Below are 27,448 nucleotides of genomic sequence, written 5' to 3'. Positions count from 1 at the left end.
GTGAATAACAAATACTGGTTCTGTCAACGACTCCCACAAAGCTTTGCCCTCTGGTTCCTGATGGATGCTGCCTGGACTGGAGTGACCCAACAATGAAGAGAGACTAAAGAGGCTGGGATGGTATTCTGTAGAGCAGATAAGGAACCTGATTGAGACGTGCAAAAGTTATGAGGCTTGTTGATAGGGATTAACCTTCCCTCTTACTGGAGAGGGGTCAGTAACCATGGGGCACAGTTTTAAGGAGCAGGAAGAAGGGGATATCTGAAATTCGCTACCTAAAAACATGGTAGAGACAGGAATCATTAAAACTCTTTCAATGAGCACTTGAAACACGATAGCATCCAAGGCTGCAGGTCAAGTGTTGGAAAATGGGATTTGAATTGATCGACAGAGGGAGGCAATGGCATAGTGGTCTTATCATTAGACTTATTAATCCAGAGACCTGGGTTCAAAACCTGTTACGGCAGAACTTGAACTAACTCCCAATTTTAATAATCTGGACTTAAGCATCTAACGATGATGATGATTCCATTGTCGACTGTCAGAAAACCCCCTTCAATTCACTAATGTCCTTGAGGGAAGGAAACTGCTATCCTTACCTGGTCTGGCCTACATCTGACTCCAGACCCACAGCAAAAGGGTTGACTCTTATACTGCCCTCTGGGTAAATAGGAATGGGGCAATAAATGCTGGGCCTAGCCGAGAAGCTTTCATCTTGTGAATAAGAAAAGCTGAATGGCTAGCAGACAACGATGGACTGAAGGGTCTCCTTCTGCAAACCCTCTTTGACTCTGACCCACCTGCTGGTGAAAATGTTTCTACTTTCTGTATGGAAACCCTCTGAATTTTCAAAATTGCGATCAAATTGCTTCTGAACTTTCTCAAATCCAAAGGAGGATTAGCCCAGATCGTTTTGTATTGCAGTGCCCCACCCTGTTAGCCCTTCCTCAAACACGTTTGCAGCTCAGACACTGCAGCTGGACCACCAATGACGACAGCCTTGGCAGTTTTCCTTGGCCACCCACACGAGAAGATTTCCGACGGAGCGGGAGTCCAGTTGTGGATACCAGTTGCTTGGAATTTCAGCTACTGACTCGACCAGGAGTTGCAGACACACGATGTCAAGCCCTTCATATCCCAAGGTGCCTTAAAAGCTTGATGCTGTCCAGGTGGATCTTTACTGACAGAAGCACTTTAAGTGAGTACTTAAGTGTTGGCAAGTTTCCTCATGTTCCTGCCAATAATTGAATGAAAAGATCGCACTCTCCAGCAGTGAGCTTTTGTGAAACATTATTGTTCAAGCCTGGGCTTCTTACCTCGAGCTGATTTCACCCCAGTTTCGTCCTTCGGGCACTGTTCAAACTGCAATAGCCCCAGCATCTGCACTGGGTATCAGGGCTTCCTGTTCTGTCCACCTGATGAACCAAGGGGCACCTCCCCACACTTCCAGCGGGTCTGCAGCAAATTGGATGGTTTCTGCAGTTGTTCAGGAGAAGGGGCTCTGGGTTAAATCGCAACACGGAAGCTTTGGTGGGGGGGGGGGGGGAGGGGGGGGGTGCAATTTGCAATCTTCATCCATTAAATACTTGGCACCATCAGCAGGTCAGGCAGCTCTCACAAAAGGAAGGTAAAGAAGTGGTAATAAATTATGACAGGACAGCACTTACTGAACAATACAATACACGCCAGGAATTGCAAAACTTAAAGATGATCAGAAGGACTCTCGCCACGCTTAGTTGTGCTGGCCTGGAGCTGCAGATTCTTACTCTGTAGTGAGAAAGGGATCATGTTCAGGTTCTGTATTCCTTTATGAATTAAACAAAAGCAGTGTGGGGGTGGGGTGGGGGTGGAGCCAATAATTTGTTCACTCCACAGTGAAACCTCAACTGAGCACAGTCAACTTGGCAACGAATCAGCACCTTCCTCGTACACTGTCTAAACTGCTGCACTCAGACATTTGGCATTCCAGCGTCTGTGCTGGTGGGTGTGAGATTTAAAAACTCCCACAGCACGTCTCCTTCCTCAGCAATACTCGGGTCAATGTCATTGCTAAAATCTTAACGTTTTGCAACTAGTTTGAAAAAGGTTTTCCCTGACCTGCACAGGATTTCCAACATTGTCCTGTGTTCATTTGGCTTGCAGAGTTTTTGCTCTTTAGTTTAAAAAAAAATAATTTACAGCACCACAAACATCCTGGAATGGGAACCAGTGGTGGCCATTTGGCCCCTTTACGGCTGCTGTGCTGTTCGATAAATTCACTGCCGATCTTCTGCCAGAAATCCACTTCCCCATGTTCCTGAATCATCACGGTACCTAAAACCGTATCAATCTCTGATGTAACTATGTCCAATGACAGCTCTCTGGGGTAGCGCTGCTCTGTCAGGAGATCCAGCCTTTCAGATGAAAGATTAAAGCAAGGCACCGTGTGCCCTCTTGAATGGATGCAACAACTCCAGTGCGTTATTCAGAATTAGGCAATCCAGTTGTTTCTGGGATCCTGCTGTGTACAAAGCGACAGCTGTATTTTGACCTTAGACCACAAGATATAGGAGCAGAATGAGGCCATTTGGCCCATCAAATCTGCTCAGTCATTCAATCATGGCTGGTACATTTCTCAATCCCATTCTCCTGCCTTCTCCTTTACTAATCAATAATCTCTGCCCTTAAAAACACTCCATGACTTGACCTGCACAAGGAGTTTCACAGATTCCCCACCCTCTGGCTAAAGAAGTTCCTCCTCCCCTCAGGGTTATCCCTTCACCCTGAGGTTGTGCCCTCGGGTCCTAGTCTCTTCTGTCCATGGAAACATCTTCTCCATGTTCACTTTATCCAGGTCTCTGTATTCTGTTTCTGTGCTGGATGACTCTCAGATGGTGAAAGCTGTTATAGTCTCAGAGGACCGTGAGCTGCTTTGTCAGAGATAGATGGACTAGTGTTGAGTTTATCCTGAGTCAAAAGAGAAAATGCTGGAAAATCTCAGCAGGTCTGGCAGCATCTCTAAAGGAGAGAGAAGAGCTGATGTTTCGAGTCTAACTGACCCTTTGTCAGCTCTTTCCTCTCCTTATAGATGCTGCCAGACCTGCTGAGATTTTCCAGCATTTTCTCTTTTGGTTTCAGATTCCAGCATCTGCAGTGATTTGCTTTTGTCCTGAGTCAAGATGAACAGGTGTGAAGATGGGTCCTTCAGCGAATGCAGGGATTATACCCGGGACCGCTGACATCACTGCGCACTGCAAACCAGCCAACTGAGCTAACCGACTCCAAGACAGATGGCAACTGCCCCATTTATTAGGTAAACATTATGCATTTTCTTTATTTTTTTTTTGAAAGAAAATACTCTCACGTTGACACATGGGCTGACTGGTGAAATGATCCAACTTTCCAACCGTTCAAACGCTCCAGTGATCTCTCACCCAAATGACTTTTAAAAAAAGAGACAGAGAGAGCGACAGTTCATCAGCATGGTGTACTCGGAGATACCAAAACAGACTGAGCACAGAGAGATCAGAAAGATGTTGCTGAGGCTGATTTTGGTAACTGCGGTTTTAAGCAAATATTTGATCAGAAGGAGTGGATGTGGGATGGGAAACAAAGATCACCAACCCATCAGGGATGGAGCTGTCAGACGCTGCTACTCTGATGTAATCAGTTCCCTCCGCACCTGGTTTAACTTTAAATAAATCTTGGCAGTTAACTGTCAGTCAACCATTTTACTGGTGCATTCTCCAAGGACACACCTCCACTAATTGGAGTCCACGTGCCAATCAATCAGCATTCCTTTTCTAATACAGTGTAAAAATGTCAACCCCCAAAAATTGGCATTCTTGCGAAGTGTCCTGATGAGTAGAAGGACCGTGGGTTTTTTTCTCAGCGGTGCTCAGGGTCTGTAACACCAAACGGTCATTCATATCCCACAGACAGATAAGACCATGTGCGTTAGCACCTGGTTATAAAATGTTACACCGGAAGAACGGTCACAGACGGTTCTGTGATCACGGGTCAATCCTGGTACGACGTGATCGGGACTATTTACGTTGCTGCATCTTAACCAGCTCCTGATGGTCCTGGTTAAAATACCTGGCGTAGACCTGGTCGAACATCTCCTTGCAAGGGATGACGGCTTGCAGGCGGGAGCAGATGAGGAAGGAGCCGGCCATTTTGCGATGGAGGGAGTAGGATTCCTCAGGGGGAGGTGTCAGGCGGTGCTTCAGCATCACCGGGATCAGGCTCTGGATGCGCCGGGTGGTGTCCTGTCTTCCAAAGTCAAAGGATTCTGGCTGAGCAAACGCCTCCCCCAGTGTCATGACTGCGTCCACATGAGCATCCTCAAACACCTGAAAAACAGCCAAGCAAACCCAGCTCCATCAGAACAGTCAGAGGCATGGGGGAAACTCACATCCCCTCCAAGCCGGATGTGGAGGAGCCGGTGTTGGACTGGAGTGGACAAGGTCAGAAGTCACACAACGTCAGGTTAGAGTCTAACAGGTTCACTTGATATTGCAAGGTTTTGGAGCGCTGCTCCTTCGTCAGGTGAAGTCCTTGAACAGCGCTCCGAAAGCTTGTGATTTCACAAGTCGGCAGCCCATATGCTAAAACTGGAACGACAGCATGGCCCCTGTGCAAGGATGACACGCAAATTCGTGAAACGTTTCATTTTTTTTTTAAAAATGGTGGCTCAGTGGTTAGCGCTGCTGCCCAGTGCCAGGGGCCCAGGTTCGATTCGAGCCTCAGGCAACTGTCTGTGTGGAGTTTGCACAGTCTCCCAGTGTCTGCGTGGGCTTCCTCCGGGTGCTCCGGTTTCCTCCCACAGTCCACAGATGTGCATGTTAGGGTGGATTAGCCATGGAAAATTGCCCCGTAGTGTCCAGGGATGTGTAAATCAGGAGTAAATGCAGGGTAATAGGGTCAGGGAATGGGTCTGGGTGGGTTACTCTTCAGACGGCCTGTTTCCACACTGTAGGGATTCTATTCTAAACAAACCTGTTGGACTATAACCTGACTTCGGCCTCCCTCCAGTATAACTGCCGGAATATGGCCTAATGTACCAGATCAATAAGTCTGCCGAACCTCAGCAATTCACCCATCCAGTCACCCACACTAAGAAGCTAATCACATCACCATCCTCGCTTCACTACTACCTGAAACATCCCCGAGAGTTCGACACCATCAAGGACAAAGCACCTCACTTGATTGGCATCACATCCACCACTTTTCCATCTTCCTCCACCAGCATGGATAGGCAACAGGGTTTACAGGTTGCATTGCAGCAACTCAGGAGGCTCTTTGGACAGCACCTCCCCAAACCTGCTGCCTCCACCATCGAGAAGGACAAGGGCAGCAGGTACATGGGAACACCACCCCCTGCACGTTCCCCTCGGAGCCCCTCACCATCCCGAGTTGGAAATACATGGCTTTTCCTTCGGTGTCACTGGGTCACTCCCTCCTTCAGAGCTCCAAGCAGCACTTGAACCGCAGCGTTTCAAGACATTTGTTCACCTGGAGGGTGGGGGAGCCTGTGGAGATCCCTCCCACAGAAAGCAGTTGAAGCCAAACGTCGAACTTTTTCGAGGAGGAGGTCTCAGGGCAAAAGGGATCAAAGGGCACCTGGGGGGGGGGGGGGGTAGAAAGTGGGAACACAGGACTGAACTGGATGATCAGCCATGATTGTATTAAATGGGGGAACAGGCTCGATGGGCCGAAGAGCCAACTGTTTTCTCCATTTCAACGTAAGACAAGAGCTTACCACCATCTTTGAGGACAACCCAGAACAGGCAGCAAACACTGCCCACGGCCGACGAAATAATAATTTTTAAACAGGTTACGAAGAAGAAAGCAGGGTGTAGTTAATTAGCCCTTTTAAAGGGTTCTGCCATTTGTTGGCATCATGGCTGATTTCTATCTCAACTCTATTCCCCCACCTCAGTGGCCTCGGCGAACAAACATCTGTCAAACTCAGACTTGAAGTTTTCAGTTAACCTCTTGCAGAGCCCCCAGTGTCCTGGGCTTTTCCTGACTATTCTTTCCCCTTCCCATGCGCCAACCTCCAATTCCAGAATGCACTGCTGCGTCAGTGTCAATACGCTGTGCGCGGAACCTTAGCAGGAAGGTTTGCCCGGCGGGAGAGGAAGTGCTCCCCTGAGATCTGCCCCTGGAGGGCCCGGCTTGAGATCGAAGGTTCCGCACTCCCCCCTATGGACTTGCCTTGGTCTCGTAGCCGGTGAGGAACTTCAAGTCTCGGGACTTCTGTAACACTTTGTCTCGGTCGCCGTCTGCAGCTGCTCGGACAACCTGCAGGAAAAGGTACCGTGCATCACAGAGAAAAAAAAGAAATTAGAAGTGGCAATGATCGTTTCTGAGCATTCCTGCTTGGGGGCTGAGAGCAAAAGTGAGGGCTGCAGGTGCTGGAGCTCAGAGTCAAGATGTAAAAAGCCACATAACACAATTTAGGTGATCAATATACTGAGTTCTTCCTCACGCACTGGTCAATATTTATCAGTCAGTCAGAGTCATAGAGCTGTACAGCACGGAAACAGATCCTTCAGTCAAACTCATCCATGCCGACCAGATATCCTAAATCAATCAAGTCCCATCTGTCTGAACCCGGCCCATATCCCTCCAAACCCTTCCTATTCATATACCCATCCAGACGTCTTTTCAATGTTGTAATTGTACCAGCCTCCACCATTTCCTCTGGCAGCTCATTCCATTCACACACCCCCCTCTTTGTGAAAAAGTTGCCCCTTAGATCCCTTTTAAATCTGTCCCCACTCTCCTTAGCCCTATTGCCTCTAGTTCCAAATCCCCTACCCTGGGGAAAAGACCTTGGGGCTGTTTACCCTACCGTGCCCTCACAATATAAACGCCTCATTTAACTGTGAAGGGTGAAAAAAAAAGGGGCGACCTGGTTGTGACCACACGTGGGAGCTTGCTGTGTGCAAACTGGTTGCAACTTGAGAATGGTATTTACAATGTCTGTGGCTTATTCCCTGGAGTGAGACTCTGGACTCCGATATAATGCTGCTGCTGCTGAGTTATTGTGAAACAAAGGTGGCTGGGTACTGAACAGTCAGTCATCGCCACAAATATCCCACTGAGCCGAGCGCTGCTAATGGAGTCACTACTGCATTTCAGCTCCCTGCAGGAAGGAATTGAAATGTCTCACGTACCTCAATGTAGTTGTCTGTGAATTCTTTACCAAACTCTCGACTTGCTCCGAAGTCCAACAGTGTCACCTGACGGACAAGAAGCAAATCGTTGTAGCATCTCGGCCAAGGTTCCTTCGGTGGCACATTCCAAACCCATCACCCTCACCGTCCCGAAACACACAGGGAGCTGATACAGACATCACCCTCACCGTCCCAAAACACACAGGGAGCCGATACACACAAACACAAGTACTTCCTAAAGTTCCCCACCGAGCCCCCACACCATCTTAACTTGCAAATATGAAGGCGGATGGGGGGAGGAAGGATAGGGGAAAAGGGGGGTAGGAAGGGGGTGGGGTTAAAGGTCACCCACCTTCTGCTTCTCCTCATCAAAGAAGAAGTTGGACCAGTTCGGATCAGTCTGCATGAACCTGAACTCAAACACTTCCCGGAGGCACAGTTCCAGGATGTTCGAACAGATCTGGAAAAGCATCTCAGAGGTTTCACCAAAAGAAGGATTTGACAATCAAGAAATTATAAACTGCGTTCCCTCCCACCTCCTGTGGCCCCACTCAGAGAGCTGGCCTGAGCCTTACTTAAGAACAAGGAGGAGGAGTGTGGGAGGGAGACAGACAGAGGGGTCAGGGTACAGAGAGTCTGTAAACAGTCTGCATACAAACCTTATTCCGAGTGTTCTGGTCTAGACTGTCACACTTATCCAGGGGCACGCCAGTCACTAACTCCGCAGTGAGAATCCGTTTTGTGGTGAGCTCATCGATGACCTCGGGAACACTGAAGAAAGGATCGCCCTTCAGGAGCTCCCTGTTGGGGCCGGACAATAGGCTGCAGATTAGATTCAAGCACAAGAGCTCTCGCGCTGCTCCTTGAACAGGACGTGGAGAGACCAGAGTGGCCCCAGGCAATCGGTTGCAACGTCAGACTGAGACCAGCAGCACACTGGTCACCATAACCCAGCACCACCTGGAGCTGCAGCAGCTCAGCTTCTCGACAGGACAAAGTGTGTAACAGGAACAGCAAACGTACTCCTGCCTGACCTAACTCTCAGAATCCCTACAGTGGGAGACAGGCCATTCAGCCCATAAAGTCTGCAATGGCCTTCAAAAGAGCATACCATCCAGACCTAACTCTGTCACCCTCTGTAACCCCACATCCTTCATGGGTAACCCACCCTAACCAGCACATTTTTGGACTGTGGGAGGAAACCGGAGCACCGGAGGAAACCCACACAGACACGGGGAGAATGTACAAACTCCACACAGACAGTCGCCGGAGGGTGGAATCAAACCTAGGTCCCTGGTGCTGTGTGCCACCCCTAAAGAAAGTGCCCAACCTGGGACATTACCACCTTGGTGTCAGGGACAGGCTGTGCTGAACTTTCTCCAAATCAGGGGCTAGCGTTCTGCTCCATTTTGCACAAAGACATTTCGCTGAGGTGTCAGCCGTGGCTCAGAGCTACACTCTCAACCCAGAGTCAGGCAGGTTGCAGGCTCCAGTCTCACCACAGAGAAGGAGGCACAAAGTCCAGGATGCCCCTTCCAGTGCAGTACCAAGTGAGGGAGTGCTGCACTGTCACAGCCATCCCCTGCGCCCCCACCTCATGGGACTGTCAAAGATCCCCCTGCAGGAAGGGCAACAGATATCCCACACCATTCTGGCTGGTTTTTAAACCCATCACATCAACACAGCAGATACAACAGCAGCTCAGAGGCTGGGAATCCTGCAGCAAGTAACTCTCCTCCCGTCTCTCCAAAGCCTGTCCATCATCTACAAGGCCCCAGTCAGGAATGGAGAAAGTGAGGACTGCAGATGCTGGAGATCAGCGCTGAAAAATGTGTTGCTGGAAAAGCGCAGCAGGTCAGGCAGCATCCAAGGAGTAGGAGAATTGACGTTTCGGGCATAAGCCCTTCTTCAGGAATGAGGAGGATGTGCCAAGCAGGCTAAGATAAAAGGTAGGGAGGAGGGACTTGGGGAGGGGCGTTGGGAATGCGATAGGTGGAAGGAAGTTAAGGTGAGGGTGATAAGCTGGAGAGGGGGTGGGGGCGGAGAGGTTGGGAAGAAGATTGCAGGTCAAGAAGGTGGTGCTGAGTTCGAGGGTTGGGACTGAGAAAAGGTAGGGGGAGGGGAAATGAGGAAGCTGGAGAAATCTGCATTCATCCCTTGTGGTTGGACGGTTCCTAGGCGGAAGATGAGGCGCTCTTCCTCCAGGTGTCGTGTTGCCATGGTCTGGCGATGGAGGAGGCCAAGGACCTGCATGTCCTTGGCGGAGTGGGAGGGGGAGTTAAAGTGTTCATCCATAGGGCGGTTGGGTTGGTTGGTGCGGGTGTCCCAGAGGTGTTCTCTGAAACATTCCGCAAGTAGGCGGCCTGTCTCCCCAATGTATAGGAGGCCACATCGGGTGCAGCGGATGCAGTAAATGATGTGTGTGGAGCTGCAGGTGAATTTGTGACAGATATGGAAGGATCCCTTGGGGCCTTGGAGGGAAGTGAGGGGGGAGTGTGGACACAAGTTTTGCATTTCTTGCGGTTGCAGGGGAAGGTGCTGAGAGTGGAGGTTGGGTTGGTGGGGGTGGTGTAGATCTGACGAGGGAGTCGCGGAGGGAGTGGTCTCTCCGGAACGCTGATAGGGGAAGGGAGGGAAATAAAATATATCCCTGGTGGTGGGGTCTGTTTGGAGGTGGCGGAAATGACGAAGGATGATACAATGTATCTGGAGGTTGGTGGGGTGGTAGGTGAGGACCAGTGGGGTTCTGTCCTGGTGGCGATTGGAGGGGCGGGGTTAAAGGGCAGAGGAGCAGGAAATGGAGGAGATGCGGTGGAGAGCATCGTCAACCACATCTGAGGGGAAATTGCGGTCTTTGAAGAAGGAGGCCATCTGGGTTGTTCGGTATTGGAATTGGTCCGCCTGGGAGCAGATGTCCGCTACATCAATGACTGTATTGGCGCTACCTTGTGCTCCCACGAGGAGGTTGAACAGTTCATCCACTTAACTAACACCTTCCATCCCGACCTCAAAATTTACCTAGTCCATCTCAGACTCCTCCCTCCCCTTCCTAGACCTCTCCATTTCTATCTCGGGCGACTGACTCAACATGGACATTTACTATAAACCGACCGACTCCCACAGCTACCTAGATTACACCTCCTCCCATCCTGCCCCTTGCAAAAACACCATCCCATATTCCCCAATTCCTTCGCCTCTGCTGCATCTGCTCCCAGGAGGACCAATTCCAATACCGAACAACCCAGATGGCCTCCTTCTTCAAAGACCGCAAATTTCCCCTCAGACGTGGTTGACGATGCTCTCCACCGCATCTCCTCCACTTACCGCTCCTCCGCCCTTTAACCCCGCCCTCCAATCACCACCAGGACAGAACCCCACTGGCCCTCACCTACCACCCCACCAATCTCCAGATATATCGTTATCATCCTTCGTCATTTCCGCCACCTCCAAACAGACCCCACCACCAGGGATATATTTCCCTCTCCTCCCCTATCAGCGTTCCGGAAAGACCACTCCCTCCGCGACTCCCTCGTCAGATCCACACCCCCCCCACCAAACCAACCTCCACTCTCAGCACCTTCCCCTGCAACCGCAAGAAATGCAAAACTTGTGCCCACACTCCCCCCTCACTTCCCTCCAAGGCCCCAAGGGATCCTTCCATATCTGTCACAAATTCACCTGCACCTCCACACACATCATTTACTGCATCCGCTGCACCCGATGTGGCCTCCTCTACATTGGGGAGAGAGGCCGCCTACTTGCGGAACGTTTCAGAGAACACCCCTGGGACACCCGCACCAACCAACCCAACCGCCCTATGGATGAACACTTTAACTCCCCCTCCCACTCCGCCAAGGACATGCAGGTCCTTGGCCTCCTCCATCGCCAGACCATGGCAACACGACGGCTGGAGGAAGAGAGCCTCATCTTCCGCTTAGGAACCCACCAACCACAAGGGATGAATGCAGATTTCTCCAGCTTCCTCATTTCCCTTCCCCCCACCTTTTCTCAGTCCCAACCCTCGGACTCAGCACCGCCTTCTTGACCTGCAATCTTCTTCCCGACCTCTCCGCCCCCACCCCCTCTCCGGCCTATCACCTTCACCTTAACCTCCTTCCACCTATCGCATTCCCAACGCCCCTCCCCCAAGTCCCTCCTCCCTACCTTTTATCTTAGCCTGCTTGGCACACCCTCCTCATTCCTGAAGAAGGGCTTATGCCCGAAACGTCGATTCTCCTGCTCCTTGGATGCTGCCTGACCTGCTGCGCTTTTCCAGCAACACATTTTTCAATCCCAGTTCAGGAATGTGATGGAATCATCCCCAGCATCTGTTGTCCCTCCTTAATTGCGACTGGCTTGCTCGGTCATTTCAAATAGCAAGTAAGCATCAACGACACCGCGGCTGGTCTGGAGTCACGTGGGTCAGACCAGGTTAGGGATGGCAGATTTCCTTCCCTAAAGATGTGACTGAACAATAATCGAGGGCAGCTTCATGCTCACCATCACTGAGGATGAGCTCCCAATTCCAGAGTCATCGATGAATGTAGACCTTAACAGGTAGCACGATGGGATTTCCTGACAATATTAACCTGAACCTCTAGATTACAAGCCCAGTCACTATCCAGAGTGGTAACTCAGCAAGTGCAAGGGTGACGCGTCAATACAGACAGAATATAGACAGCAGAGCGATAAGGAAGAAAAGGATTGTTTTGAAAGTATTTCCCACAATGGTCAGAGTCAAGCCCAATAAACCACAGCAATGATTCATGAGGAAACGGTGTCACCAAGTGGTGGAGGACTGAATTACAGCCCCTGCACCCATCTCTTCAAAAGATGCTGTTTTTAAAAAAAAATCACACAACGCCAGGTTATAGTCCAACAGGTTTATTTGGCAGTACCAGCTTTCGGAGTGCTGCTCCTTCTTCAGGTAGCTATCTGATGAAGGAGCAGCACTCCGAAAGCTGGTACTGCCAAATAAACCTGTTGGACTATAACCTGGCGTTGTGTGATTTTTAACTTTGTCCAGCCCAGTCCAACACCGGCACTTCCACTTCAAAGATGCCGCCAGACCTGCTGAGTTGCTCCAGCATTTCCTGTTTTGGTTCACTTCAGATCCATGATCACCTGGTCTTGCTGCAACTGTACAAGGTGCTAGTGAGACCGTAGCTGGAGTACTGTGAGCAGCTCTGGTTCCCTTAAGGGAAGGTACCACTCCACTGGAGGCAGTTCAGAGAATGTTCACAAGAATAGTGCCTTGTGAAGGATAGTCCCTTGTGAAGGGGGATCGTCTTATAACCAATGGCTAAACAAGGTGGCACTCTGCTCACTGGAGTTTATAAGAATGAAAGGTGATCTCAGTGAAGTTTTTTTTATATTCAGTCACGATCTTTAATGTGTAAATACCCTGTTAAGCCCCTTTAGAATCCTCATGGAAGGGTCTAGGACCAAAGGGCATAGTCTCAGAATAAAGGGGCACCAATTTAACACAGAGATGGGGAGAAACTTCTTCTCTCAGAGGGTTAAGTGTCTTTCGATCTCCTTGTCACAGAGAGCTGTGGGGGCAAAGTGCTTGTGCGCATTTAAGGCTGGGATCAAGAGATTCCTGATCAGTTGGGGCATCAAGGGTTACAGGGAAAGGGCAGGAAAGTGGACACAAGGAACGTGGGATCTGCTGTGATCCTACTTAATGGCAGAGCAGGCTCGACGGGCCGAATGGCCTACTCCCATTTCTTGTGGTAGTTTTTAATTCTTATCCCATTGGTTTTACTTGCTCCAATTTCACAGACTGATGATTCTGCATCAACAGGAGCACGGAGGTTAATGGTTTAAAACGTCAAGGAATTCAAGCTGGAATACTCAGCAAAGCAAGGAAAAAGACATAACCAGCACCATGGGGATACCAAGTTGCATTTAAATTCATGAGAAAATATGTGAATCATTGAGCGCTTGCTTAACACTCCCCCTCCCTTTTTAATCTGTAATCTCTAGGGGGCGTTTGTGGGGTGGGGGGAGTTGCAACATAGTTTACAAAGATAAACCTTGATGAGAATAAAAACTGTCAACATTTCCCACTCAACTTTCCTATGTCAACAGTCACGGTGTAGTTGCAGGCTTTGGCCACCAAGCTGTGCTGTGTGGAGTTTCTGCACTCTCTCAGCTCCATTGTCATCTTTTGCCACAAAATGCTCACCACGTAGAGGATGGGGGCGTGTATGGAATGATGGAATGAGCTTCCAGAGGAAGTGGTGGAGGCTGGTACAACATTTAAAAGGCATCTGGATGGGTATGTGAATAGAGGATTATGGGTCAAGTGCTGGTAAATGGGACTAGATTAATTTAGGACATCTGATCAGCATGGACAAGTTGGACCGAAGGGTCTGTTTCCGTGCTGTACGTCTCTATGACTCACATCCGCCAAAGGCCACTAGCAATACCAACTTGCTCATCCAACAAAAGGTGGGTTGTCACCTTGCAATTGGGTCTTTACAGACGAAGCAACAATCTACTGCAGTTTCTCCAACTGTGGAGGTAGCTGTCAGGGATGATAAGTGCCCTTCAATGTCCATCTCTCTGGTCCATCAATTCTCCCATGGCAACATTCAATTTGTAACTTGATTAAACCCAGAGATTTTGCTTCGAATACCCTCAACCAATCCCAAGCCAACAGATTAGCCTCTCCGTGATCTCACGTGGGGAAGGATGAGAATGTCAAGGCCATCCTACCTGAACTTCTTGGCACAGGCTGCCTCCCGTATGTAGTCACATTCCCATTCCAGCTCCCGCTTCAGGACCACAATCCCGCTCTCGGCAAACAGGCCTGCAGGGAAAAGAGAGGAAGAGATTGTAGGCATTGCAGCTCCTCCTGTTCCCAAAGCCTAGGGCCAGCTCACATCAACAGTGCAAAGGGCCTTGTCTATTCCCAACCATGAGGGGTCCGGGCAGAATACAGAGGGAGAAACCATTCCCAACGATGAGGGGTTTAGGCAGAATACAGGGGGAGAAACCATTCCCAACGATGAGGGGTCAGGGCAGAATACAGAGGGAGAAACCATTCCCAACCATGAGGGGTCCGGGCAGAATACAGGGGGAGAAACCATTCCCAACGATGAGGGGTTTAGGCAGAATACAGGGGGAGAAACCATTCCCATTGTGAAAGGATCAATTATAAAAGGGTACAGATTTAAAGTAACTGGGAAAAGATGCAAGAAGGAGTTTCCCACAAAGCTAGGTAGGTCTGGATCATTACAATAGAATCCAAAAACATCCCTACAGTGTGAAAACAGGCCCTTCGGCCCACCAAGTCTATACCGACCGTCTGAGGAGTATCCCACCCAGACCCATTCCCCTACCCTATGACTTTACATTTACCCGAGTAACACACGTAACCTACACATCCCTGATGGCTAATGGGCAATTTAGCATGGCCAATCCACTGTAACCTGCACATCTTTGGGCTGTGGGAGGAAATCGGAGCACCCGGAGGCAGACACAGGGAGAATATACAAACTCCACACAGGCAGATGCTCGAGGCTGGAATCGAACCCGGGTCCCTGGTGCTTTGAGGCAGCAGTGCTAACCACTGAGCCACTGTGCTGTGGGTGGTGGAAGGAAACTTTGTTTGTTTTTTTTTTCTTTTCTTTTTTTTTTCTTTTCTTCTTTTTTTTTTGCGTGTAGATGTGAGACACAGTGAAAGACACAAAGTGCACAGATCTTTATTCAATTTCCACCACCAGGAAGATAGGAAAGACACCCGAGTGGCCAGTGACAAGCACTGCCCTTCAAACCACAGGGCAATGCTGTGTGAGCAAAACAGTGAAGGGGAGGGTAGGGACTAAATCAAAATAGAGTTGGAGGGAGAAATGATGCACTCCACTCCCTGCGGCGCCCACCTCTCCCTGAACGACTCCAGGGTGTCGGTGGACACCGCGTGCTCCTTCTCCAAGGACACCCGGGCTCTAACGTAACCCCGGAAGAGGGGCAGGCAGTCGGCCCTAACGACCCCCTCCACGGTCCGCTGCCTGGACCTGTTGATGGCCAGTTTGGCCAGGCCCAGGAGCAGACCCACGAGGAGGTCCTCGGACCTGCCCTCCCTCCTCCGTACCGGGTGCCCGAAGATCAGGAGCGTGGGACTGAAGTGCAGCCAAAAGAAGAGGAGAAGGTTTTTGAGAAAATCAAAAAGGGAGTGCAAACGCCCACACCCAATATATACATGGTCCACGGACTCCACAGCGCCACAGAACAAGCAGTTGGGCTGGGAGTCCGTGAACCACCGCAATCTGCGGTTGCAGGGGACTGCTGCGTGCAGCACCCTCCACCCCAGATCTCCGAGAGAAAGGGGGAGGACTCCCGCGTAGAGAGCCCTCCACTGGGGATCTCCACCGCCCGGTGGCAAATGGGCACGCCAAGGCGTGTCCGGACGGTGGATGAGGGAGAAGAGGTGGACGGTGTGCAGCAGCAGTCGATACAGGGCCTTCCTTTTTATATCCCTGAAGGGGACAAAATTAAAATTCCGGAGGCGGCTCAGGTTGTGGGGCACAGGCTCCCGCGGGAAGTACGGGACCTTGGGGCCAATGTGAAATTCCGTCCGGGCCGGGGTGAGCGCGGACGGGATCCCACCGCACACCTGAGCGTCCTCCAACCGGTGCACTACGTCGGGTCCGAGCACCGCCGTTTTAAGGCGTCGGATGGCGGTGGCCACGTACCGGACGTCTACCGCTGCCCTGCTCGCTATGTCCTGCGGCAGCGTCCAGCCCAGGCCCCCGGCACCCAGCACGTCCCCGACCCTGGTCGCCCTCGCCGCCACGGCCCTCCCCTCCGACAGCCACTCGAACCCGCGAGTACGGAGGTGCGGATTCCTGAGCAACGGCTCCCTGACGACAGCCGCTACTCCAGCCGGAGGGTAGGCGCGACGCGATTCGACCATGTTCCAGACAGTGATCAGGTCCTGGTAAAAGACAGGCAGCACCTTGAGGGCGACCTCCAAACCGTCACGGTCGACGAACAGGAGCTGCGTGTCGTAGTTGAGGTTACGCACCTGGCGGAAAAAATACGTCGCCAGGACGCACCACCTAGGAGGAGGCTCGACGTAAAGGTATCGCCGCAAGGTCTGAAGGCGGAACGTCGCGACCTGGGTGCGGACGCACACCAGCGACTGACCGCCCTCCTCGATAGGGAGACTCAGAACCTGCGCGGCGACCCAGTGCATCTTTTTGTCCCAGAAGAAGTCGACCAACGTTCTCTGGATGTCAGCGACAAAGCCAGGAGGAGGGACCAAAGTGACCAGCCGGTACCACAGCATGGCGGCCACCAGCTGGTTTAAGGAAACTTTGTTGAGGCATTCAAGAGGAAGTTATCTAACAAAGAACAATGAGCAGCGTTACAGGGGAAGGTGTGAGAATGGAACTAAATGAGCTGTTCATCCTGAGAGCTGGTTCACCTGTGATGGGCCAAATGGTCTCCTTAGGCGCTGTAATAATTCTGTTTTACCTTCTGGCAGCGAGATGCTCATTTTCAACAGAGACAGCAGATTCTCCACGTCACTCTTGATGCTGCGCGCTATCCCTGGGTACTGGTGGCACCAAACAGAGCAAACAGTCAAACACAAACACACCCCCGCGACACAGCACCTTAATCCCAAACCCTTCTCTCTTGCCGAGCACAGGGGGAGTCTGGTATCTTACAGCCACATGTGGAACTGCATCCCCGGTCCCCGTTAATTAAGGCTAACAATTCCGATCACTTAGATTAAAGAAGAGACAGCAACGTTGGTGGGGGTGGGGGGGGGGGGGGTGGGGGGGGTGTGTGGAGATGTTAAGATGTTGTCAGTAACTAGGTTCACGAGGGGGAATGTGGATTAGATCCTGATCCGCAACAGTGGGACGGGGGAGGAAAACAAGCAGCAATCATGGAGTGAGGGCGGGAAGTGGGAGGGAAGATTAGGGAACGATTGAGGATGGAGTTTTGGATGTGAGGAATAGGCAGTGTACAAGGGGAGCAGGCAGAATAGAAGGGAGGCAATGGTCAGCAATATGGTTTGAATTTGGTTTATTATTGTCACATGTACCTAGGTACAGTGAAAAGCTTTGTTTTGCATGCAGTACATGTAGATCACACCATACAAAGTGCACAGGCTAATACAACAGAGCGAGGAACATAATAAAAACCAAGAGAACTGTGGGTGCTGTAGATCAGAAACAAAAACAGAAATTGCTGGAAAAGCTCAGCAGGTCTGGAGAGAAATCAGAGTTAACCTTTTGGGTTTGTGTGACCCTTCCGCAGCGTGTTAACTCTGGGGAGAGAGAAACAGAGTTAACATTCCGAGGAAGGGTCACTCAAACCAGTCAGGTTAACTCCGATTTCGCTCTCCACAGATGCTACCAGACCTGCTGAACTTTTCCAGCAATTTCTGTTTTTCGCAACCATGCAATGGGTCCATGTGGGTGACTGGGAAGGTTAGATCTCAACTCTGGATGGAATCAGCTGGTCACAGCAGAGGCGATGCTGCCAGGGTAACTGGCACTGGGATGGGTGGGGGGGTGGGGGTGGGGGGGAGTAACGGGCATGGGGACAGGGGTAATGGCACTGGGATGGGGGATTAATGACACTGGGACAGGGGGGTAACGGGCACTGGGACGGGAGGTGGGGTTATGGGCACGGGGCCCGGGAAGGCTCCACACGATGGGTCAGCTGTTTGGAGGAGAGAGCAGCGGCCCACCTGGATTTTAATGGCCACCTCCCTGCCATCCTGAAGCTCTCCATGATGCACCTGACCAATGGAAGCAGCAGCAAATGGTTTTTCCTCAAACTCTGCCAGCTTCTCCCGCCAGTGTGGTCCCAGCTCCTCATCCAGCACTTTCTGAGGAAGACAACGGCACACCCGGTTCACTCCATTCACAGAGAGCCCTATCTCAGCCCACACCCTCCAGCTGTGACCCACGTGGACTTTCTCCCTTTATGTTTCCCATACTTTGTTCGTGGGACACACTGGCTGCTGCCCATCCTTAATTGCCCTCAGAAATGACCCAGTGAGACAATCAAGAGTCAACCACATTGCTGCGGGTCTGGAGTCACATGTGGTCCAGACTGAGTAAGGACAGCAGATTTCTCCCCGAATGAACTAAATAGGAATTTAAGACAATTGATGACTGTCACCATCACTGTGACTGTGAAACTAACCTTACATTCCACTATCTGCCATGATGAGATTTGACCCCCTGCCCCAGAGCATTAGCCTGAGCCTCTGAATGACTAATCCAGCAATATCATATCATCTCCCTAGTCTCACTCTGAGCTAACTCACCTCCTGACTCCCCACATCCCATCCACCATCTACAAGGCACTAGTCAGGAGTGTGAGGGAATACTCCCCACTTGCCCCTGGATGGGGGGCAGCTCCAACAAACACTCAAGAAGCTCAACACCATCCAGGACAAAGCAGCCCCCGCCTGATTGGTAGTGGAGGGAGTGGATGTGGTGCCAGTTAGTACCACCTCAAAGATGCATTGCAGCAACTCATCAAAATCGTCAAATGCCAGCAGCAATGTTTGAATTTACAGCAGAGTCTAAGCAAACAGAGTGTTTAAGGAGAGCTCGGGGCGGTCAATTACCGGAGCAACCTTTCCTGATGAACAGAGGGCAGTTTCTCTCCCAACTAGATACTCTCGAAGTGCGGTCACTGACATCATAGAGAATGTTAGGAAATATCTAACAGGAAGGTGCAGTCAGTGGAGGGTAGTGGAAGAGGAGGGGAGGCCTTGAGCTGCCTTGAGAGCACTCACCATTGTCTGCCAGGCTGGCATAAAGTCTGCACTCTGCCGCACCCGCTCAAATATCTTCTGGAGCTGCGGGTTGATGAAACTGCTGTCTGCATGGAGAAAGAAAATGGAGAGTGATTCTCTGAACATAGTCAGTGCCGAGAGTTTGAAACACTCTTCAGCACACATACTGGGATATAGGAAAACCAAAGAGTCCATTCAGCCCCTCAAGCCTGCACCACGATACTCTTCAGCATCTTGACTCCATTTGCCCTCCCTGGCATCAAGCCCCTTCATCAACCCACGAGAGAAACACACGAGAGACCTGTTGTTACATCTTCCACCTTGGACTCGTTGATTAAAATTTGGCATTCTTGCATTTCGCCCAATCGCAACAATTTATCCCACAAGGGGAAAAGGGTGCTTCTGATTGGTTAGCGAGGATATTTTGAATGGCTTACATAATGCCATCCAGAAAGCAATGGGGAACCACTAGCTTCCCAAGCTCTCAGGTAATTCACAAAGATGCATGGCTTAAACCTATGCCTTTGGTTTGCAGAAAGTGGGTGTACTGACTGTCCGTAAACGTACAGTCAGTTCTTCTGTAACACCATGGTTGCATTGTTGGCCAACCCCTCATTATAGAGAGAGAGAGAGAGAGAGAGAGAGAGAGAAAACAAAAATTGCTCTTTAGAAACAGTGCTTGAAGTGTTGCCGATGTAACTGTGTTACAGCCAACATGTTTTAAAACGCTCGCACTTTACAAAGTGTCCCCAAGTCGCATTGCAGCGAATTCGCGTTCACAAAACACGCGTTATAGCAGAATGACCTGCAAGTCACTTCTACTGAACATGCACGAGGCATGACAAAAACAGTCTCAGACTTGATATTACTAACTGAACTAATGTCTACTGCTTTTCTGAGAGAGAGGGTGCTGCACACTTCTATTACGATGGGCCAAAGATGGAAAACTTCATTGACCCTTTGAATAAAAGGGTATCCCTGACATTGTCGAGAATGGGGTGCTGGAAAAGCGCAGCAGGTCAGGCAGCATCCGAGGAGCAGGAGAATCAATGTTTTGGGCAAAAGCCCTTCATCAGGGCTTTTACCTGAAACGTCCATCCTCCTGCTCCTGGGATGCTGCCTGACCTGCTGTGCTTTTCCAGCATCCCACTCTCGACTCTGATCTCCAGCATCTGCAGTCCTCACTTTCTCCTAGCCCCTAACATACGCTCATTAAATCAGTGACTGAGCTTCAGAAGGACTTCATTGGCAGAGAAGAGTTTTGGGTTGTGCTGAGGACATGATAGTCGCTATGTCAATGCAGGCCTTTCTTTCAACCTTTCCCCTTAAAAGGCCTGACTCTGCTACACCAATTTCTTGTAACATCCCCAAAGATGACGGTGGTCACGATCTGGTCTTCTCTGCACTGGCGAGATCAAATACAGACTGGGTGACCATTTTGCCCCAGGAAGCATCCCAAATTTCCAGCTGCTTCCTGATTCAAGACACCACCGCTCTCCACTGCAAACATTTCTGTTGTGGGCCTGCTAAAGTGTTCCAGTGAAGTGCAGTGCAGGAACAGCCCTTCGTTTTCCGTTTAGCCTTCAGGACCCAACACCGGAGTTCAACACATTCACAACGTCAACACTATCGGCCTTTTGGTGACAACATACTTGACAGCAGATCCTGTAGTGGGGGGTAGTTACCTGCAGAGTAGGAGAGGACTTACTGGGAGCCTTGGAACCATACAATCCCTACAGTGCGGAAAGAGGCCATTCAGCCCATCAAGTCCACACCAACCCACCGACAAGCATCCACCCAGGCCCACCCAATCCCTGTAACGCTGCGTTTCCCACAGCCAACCCACTAAACCTGCTCACCTTTGAAATGTGGAGGAGGCTGGAGCAGCCTGGGGAAATCCTATGGACACGGGGGTGGGGGGGGGGGTGGGAATGTCCTGGAGATATTGGCCCAGCGTATCTGTGTGGAACTTGGGCTAAGAACACAAGTGATCTGCTGCACCAGAAATAGGGTACAATGGTTTCAGTCTCCGTCCCGGGTGGGGTTATTGAGAGAGATGAAATCCTCACAAGAGAGTTCTGATAACTGGGCCCAACCCGTCCATGCCGACCAGATATCCCAACCCAATCTAGTCCCACCTGCCAGCACCCAGCCCATATCCCTCCAAACCCTTCCTATTCATATACCCATCCAGATGCCTTTTAAATGTTGCAATTGTACCAGCCTCCACCACTTCCTCTGGCAGCTCATTCTATATACTCACCACTCTAAAAACATTGCCCCTCTCACCCTAAACCTATGCCCTCTAGTTCTGGACTCCCACACCCCAGGAAAAAGACTTTGTCTATCTATCCTATCCATGCCCATCATAAATTTTGTAAACCTCTATAAGGTCACCCCTCAGCCTCCGACGCTCCAGGGAAAACAGCCCCAGCCTGTTCAGCCTCTCCCTGTAGCTCAAATCCTCCAACCCTGGCAACATCCTTGTAAATTATTTTTGAACCCTTCCAAGTTTCACAACATCTTTCCAATAGGAAGGAGACCAGAATTGCACGCAATATTCCAACAGTGGCCTAACCAACGTCCTGTACAGCCGCAACATGACCTCCCAACTCCTGGACTCAATTCTCTGACCAATAAAGGAAAGCGTACCAAACGCATCATCTGTAACAAGAGAAACAAGATAACATTTCTGGCCAATAACCTCTCATCTGATCTGGTGGAGGTGGGGGGGGGGGGGGGAGGGGGGGGCGGGGGGGGTAAGTTAGAGATGTAAAACGTCAGATGCGAGTGAAAGGATTGGGCGGGGACTGGGAGACGGACACAGAGGATTAGAGAATAAAAGGGAAAGGGTCCAAGAGAGGACTTCCTCTGCTATTACTAGCTCATGATTACAGAACTCCACACACCATGAGAAACCATCATTACAAAGACTGCAGCTGCGTTAAAAGAAAGTTAACCATGACAGAAACTCTTAGAAAAATGCTACAAAATGTTTAAAATTGCCAACTCAGAAACCACAAATATTAAACAACTTCTGAAAATGTCATACGAGTAAACGAGAGAAGCTTAGAAACATTCTCAAAAGGGAAACAGGATGGATGATAAAGGCCTGGCTTGCCATTTACCTACACCCAGAGAATGGAGGAAGAACCCATTGCCCTTGGAGCAAAGCTGGGCTGGCAGGAGAGAGACACACCGAGTGTTTCGACAGAGACTGGGGCTGTCAGTGAGAAGGAAGGGGTCAGCGCAGTGGGAAAACATACCTTGAATGCTAAGCATCTGCCCGATCTTCAGAGCTGCCCCTCGCACCTTGCACAGTGTATCCACGATGCGTTCAGCATTAGCCTCCGATAGGAAGGGGTTGGAGTCCAGTAATCCTTTGTGGTCTGTGTTGAAACCAGCAAGGATTGAAGTATTATAACAGTACAGAATGACTAAAACATCTGTGAATTCAGTCTAACTCTAACTCTAACCACCTGCACTAAGTCAGGAAAGTTAGTGCTTCCAAATAAACCTGGTGTTGTGCGATTTTTAACATTTAAAAGACATTTGGATAAGTACGTGAATAAGAAAGGTTTGGAGGGATATGGGCCAAATGCAGTTAAGTGGGACTAGTTTCGTTTGGGAACGTGGTCAGCATGGACTGGTTGGTTTGAAGGTCTGTTTCCGTGCTACCTGACTCTAGAATTAGAACCAGACTGTACCACAGAGACGTTCAGAAGCACTTTTAGGTGAAAAGGGTGGTAGAGATTTGGAACACGCTTCCACAAACTGCAGTGGATGCTGGGATCAGTTGTTAGCTTAAATCTGACAGAGATAAATTTCTGTAAAGCAGACGAATTAAGGGATATTAACCAATGGTAGGTATATGGAATTAAGCCACATATCACGCATGAGCTGTGCCACCCTGTGCGAGGGCAGTGAGGGAATGATACAGAAGAGAGAGAGAGCAAGAAAGAAAAAAAAAGAGAGAGAGAGAGAGAGAGAGAGAGAGAGAGAGAGAGACAAAAAGAGAAAATGAGAGAGACAAAGAAGTGACGGTGAGAGTGCAAGCGAGAGAGCACGACAGAGAGAAATAGAGCAAGCGAGAACGACATGTAGATAGAGCGCGAGCGACAGAGAGCGAAGAAAACTTCATTCTCAACTGCATTACCCAAGAACTATTCGGACAAAAAGTTCAAATGCTGAGCTCGCACCTTTTGACGTCTGGTTTCCAGTCACTGACTTTTTGGCCACTTCTGCCAACGCACCAATACCAAGGCCCACCGCTAAACCTGCCAAAGGAAACACTGTTACTCAATACTCCCCTCGTAACAAGTGCGTTTGGAGGGGGGGGGGGTGCACTGCTGTCCAAACATTATCCTGCCCTGTGGCTGAAAGCCGATGGGGAGATTGTGTTCTAGTGGTTCGGTCACAGGGTGAGCAATCCAGAGGAACCAAGCTAAAGCCCTGGGGAACACGGGCTAAATCCCACCGAGTGCAAGCGGCCTTACCTCCAAAGTTCGCCAAGCGGCTGATTCGTGAGGAGGGCACTGTCCTTTCACGGGCTCGCTCACTTATCTAGGAACAGGAAAGAAAATGGAACAGTCAAAAGCTTCTCCCACTGGGCACACATCTTTGATTGGATTTTCTCCATCACCAGTCCCTTTCCTTGTGAAGGTCAATCCACAGGTCGAATTCCTTCTTGGGACACACTGTCATTATTCATTAATGTGGAGAAGCTGGTGTTGGACTGGGGTGGACAAAGTTAAAACCCACACAACACCAGGTTACAGTTCAACAGGTCTATTTGGAAGCTTTCAGAAGCTCCTTCAGGTAGCTGTGGGACAGGATCATATGACACAATTTATAGCAAAAGATTACGGTGTCATGCAACTGAAACGAAACGTTGAACAAATCTAGATTGTTGTTAAGTCTTTCATCTTTTAGAATGGGTTGCAGGTTTCATTTATATGTAAATCCCAGAACTTCTTTTAAGTTACATTCTCGAGATAACTTAAGGTTTTATAAAAAAGATGAAAGGTTTAACAACAATCCAGGTTTGTTCAATGTATCATTTCAGTTGCATGACACCGTAATCGTTTGCTATAAATGCTGTGTCTTATGGTCCTGCTTCACAACCACCTGATGAAGGAGCAGCGCTCCGAAAGCTAGTGCTTCCACATAAACCTGTCGGACTGTACCCTGGTGTTGTGTGGTTAGTGATTGAAACACAGCCGGGTTGGATGAGGGAAGAGCACGCCTCTGCCTCCTCCTCCTCCTCCTGCTCCTGCTGCTATCGCGTCCACCTGTTGGATGATGCTCTCACTGTTTGTCTGGGGCCTTTGGATTGGCTGCACTTCACTCTGCTCGGCTTTGTGTTCCTGGCCTTGGCGATGTCCTCAGGGGTCAGACCCCGCACCGAGGCCTCGTCATGGAAGCCCCTGGTCAGCCCCAGCCCAGGGCCCGCGGGGGTGAAGAGGGGGGCCCTGCCGGGGCCGCCCCCAAATCCACTCGTTGTCGGACGGACCAGGTTCGGCTGCCCTCCTCCCTCTGCGCTCAGTGAGGAACCCTCGGCCATCCGGGCGTCAGCTGCCTCCTGGCTCCCTCTCCCCATCGTGTTGCCGGAATATTCTGGAGCCATCTCGGAGGCGAGGTTCCATCGAGAGGCCTCATTTTCTCCACCAAATGGAGGACGCTCTTTGAACGCTCGCACTCCTCTCTGAAAGACAAGAGCAAAAAAAAAAGCACATCGGGTACCCATCCTCCGTCTCGCAAACCCAACACTTCTGGGTCACTCATTAGATTAGATTAGATTACTTACAGTGTGGAAACAGGCCCTTCGGCCCAACAAGTCCACACTGCCCCGCCGAAGCGTAATCCACCCATACCCCTACATCTACCCTAACACTACGGGCAATTTAGCATGGCCAATTCACCTGGCCTGCACATCTTTGGACTGTGGGAGGAAACCGGAGCACCCGGAGGAAACCCACGCAGACACAGGGAGAACGTGCAAACTCCACACAGTCAGTCGCCTGAGGCGGGAATTGAACCCGGGTCTCTGGTGCTGTGAGGCAGCAGGTCTAACCACTGTGCCACCGTGCCTTGATATGACCCACAAAATAATTGCATTTACATAGCATCACCATCAGTCATCTCGGTGAAACAACAGAAGTACTTTCTGACGAAGGGCTTTTTCCTGCTCCCTCAGAGGCTGCCTGACCTGCTGTGCTTTTCCAGCACCACTCTAATCTTGACTCTAATCTCTGGCATCTGCAGGACCCACTTCTGCCCAGGAAACTCTCCAGGCAAGGTATACAACACCATGGGGTAATTTAGCACAGCCAAACCACCCTAAACTGTACGTCTTTGGACTGTGGGAGGAAACCAGAGCACCCGGAGGATACCCACGCAGACACAGGGAGAACGTGCAAATTCCACACAGACAGTCGCCTGAGACTGGGTCCCTACCGCTGTGAGGCAGCAGTGCTAACCACTGTGCCACCCCATTTAGTTAATTTTTATTTGATTTACTGACAGAGCAGGTTTAAGGGACCGAGTGGCCTACTTCTCCTGATTCATACATTCGTACGCTAAAGTGTGACCCACTACCCCATGGTGAACAGTCCCGAGGAGCAGACAGATTTAATATTTAGAAGAAGAATTCTCTTGGGCTCCTGACTGTCCCAGAGACAGGTTGCCACGTTCAAGCTGTTACCTGTCGGTGGACGAAGAGAGAACTGACGCATTGCTCTGCAGCAACTTGGACCTTCCTCAGAACAGGCCCCAGCCCCGAACTACAAACAGCCAGCCTCAGCTCCTCACTCTGTTTCTCCGTGAAGACCTTTCCCACGCGGGCCGCACCCCACAAAACCTTAGCCAGCTCATCCCACATCTGAAACGAAATAGATATCGCACACATTAAAATGGGGGAAGGAAGGGCAATTATTGCCAAACCTGCACAGACAACAGGAGCAAAACTGGGGAGGTCCGAACGCTGGTCTAGATGGTGGGGGCAGAGTGAATTGGGTGCTGGGGAGGCAGAGGTTGGTCATGTCAGGTACAGCAGAGGAATGTGTTGCTGGAAAAGCGCAGCAGGTCAGGCAGCATCCAAGGAGCAGGAGAATCGACGTTTCGGGCACGAGCCCTTCAGGTCCTTGGATGCTGCCTGACCTGCTGCGCTTTTCCAGCAACACATTTTCAGCTCTGATCTCCAGCATCTGCAGGCCTCACTTTCTCCCCAGCAGACGAATGGGCAGGTTCGTGCTGGTGAGGGTGAGGGTGAGGGTGAGGGTGGGGGTGTGGCTGAGATGAATGTTGAATGGGGAAGGGCTCATGGTGGGTGCTTACTGGAGGCGATAGGTTGGGGTGAAAGCGGGTTCTGCATGGGCGAGGGAGACAGTGGGTGGTGGGAATGCTGGGTTAGAGAGTGGGGAATGGTGGGGTGGGGTGGGGAAGGTGGTAACTGGGGGCCTGGGAGGAGAGACTGAAGGGGTGGGGAGAGGGAAGGGGGGGGGAAAGAGATAGTGGGGGGGGAAGAGAGTGGGGGGGCAAAAGAGAGTGGGGGAGGGGCGAAAGAGAGTGGGGGGGAGGGGAAAGAGAGTGGGGGGGGAAAGAGAGTGGGGGGGGAAAGAGTGGGGGGGGGGAATGAGTGGGGGGGGGGAATGAGTGGGGGGGGAAAGAGAGTGGGGGGGGAAAGAGAGTGGGGGGGGGAAAGAGAGTGGGGGGGGGAAAGAGAGTGGGGGGGGGAAAGAGAGTGGGGGGGGAAAGAGAGTGGGGGGGGGAAAGAGAGTGGGGGGGGAAAGAGAGTGGGGGGGGAAAGAGAGTGGGGGGGAAAGAGAGTGGGGGGGGAAAGAGAGTGGGGGGGGAAAGAGAGTGGGGGGGGAAAGAGAGTGGGGGGGGAAAGAGAGTGGGGGGGGAAAGAGAGTGGGGGGGGGAAAGAGAGTGGGGGGGGGAAAGAGAGTGGGGGGGGGAAAGAGAGTGGGGGGGGGAAAGAGAGTGGGGGGGGGAAAGAGAGTGGGGGGGGGAAAGAGAGTGGGGGGGGGAAAGAGAGTGGGGGGGGAAAGAGAGTGGGGGGGGAAAGAGAGTGGGGGGGGAAAGAGAGTGGGGGGGGAGAGAGTGGGGGGGAAAGAGAGTGGGGGGGGAAAGAGAGTGGGGGGGGAAAGAGAGTGGGGGGGAGAAAGAGAGTGGGGGGGGAGAGAGTGGGGGGGGGAAGAGAGTGGGGGGGGGGAAGAGAGTGGGGGGGGGAAAGAGAGTGGGGGGGGGAGAGAGTGGGGGGGGGAAGAGAGAGCAAGGGGGGAAGGGGAGGGGAGAGAGAGTGGGGGGTGGGGCTCAGTCTCTCCGCCTCCTCCCCTCAGGTGGATCCTGGAATGGGGGGGGGGCACCAGCCTCCGATAATGTACCGATCACGGGATCCCCGCCGCCCAGGCCTCGCCTCGCCGCCCAGGCCTCGCCTCGCCGCCCCCCGGATCCCACAACTTCCCTGAGCCGCTGCCCGAACCCAACCTCTGAAGGGCAGAAG

The 27,448-nt window shown here is 51.1% G+C and overlaps 1 protein-coding gene and 1 pseudogene across 2 annotated transcripts; one reads left to right on the top strand and one right to left on the bottom strand.

Annotated features, from left to right (window-relative positions):
* Window positions 1-3,266: 3,266 nt before the first annotated feature.
* Window positions 3,267-27,448, bottom strand: coq8b (coenzyme Q8B). Of its 2 annotated transcripts, none has more exons than XM_072549476.1 (15): window positions 27,330-27,448; window positions 25,646-25,822; window positions 24,254-24,646; window positions 23,439-23,505; window positions 23,142-23,219; window positions 22,209-22,331; window positions 18,943-19,028; window positions 17,881-18,021; window positions 16,653-16,734; window positions 13,890-13,983; window positions 7,826-7,967; window positions 7,519-7,626; window positions 7,167-7,232; window positions 6,202-6,288; window positions 3,267-4,334 (listed from the first exon to the last, which is right to left on the bottom strand). In XM_072549476.1, exons 2-15 carry the CDS (start codon window positions 25,820-25,822, stop codon window positions 4,026-4,028), a joined length of 1,953 nt encoding a protein of 650 aa, XP_072405577.1. In that variant the 5' UTR covers window positions 27,330-27,448; the 3' UTR covers window positions 3,267-4,025. The 2 variants fall into 2 exon arrangements, with proteins under 2 accessions (XP_072405577.1, XP_072405578.1); XM_072549477.1 differs by lacking the exon at window positions 27,330-27,448 and adding an exon at window positions 26,278-26,299.
* On the top strand, window positions 4,562-4,660 carry LOC140454694 (U6 spliceosomal RNA; annotated as a pseudogene).

The sequence above is a fragment of the Chiloscyllium punctatum genome, chromosome 29 (assembly GCF_047496795.1).
Source record: "Chiloscyllium punctatum isolate Juve2018m chromosome 29, sChiPun1.3, whole genome shotgun sequence".
NCBI lineage: Eukaryota > Metazoa > Chordata > Chondrichthyes > Orectolobiformes > Hemiscylliidae > Chiloscyllium > Chiloscyllium punctatum.
This window is presented reverse-complemented; position numbering and strand designations above follow the sequence as displayed.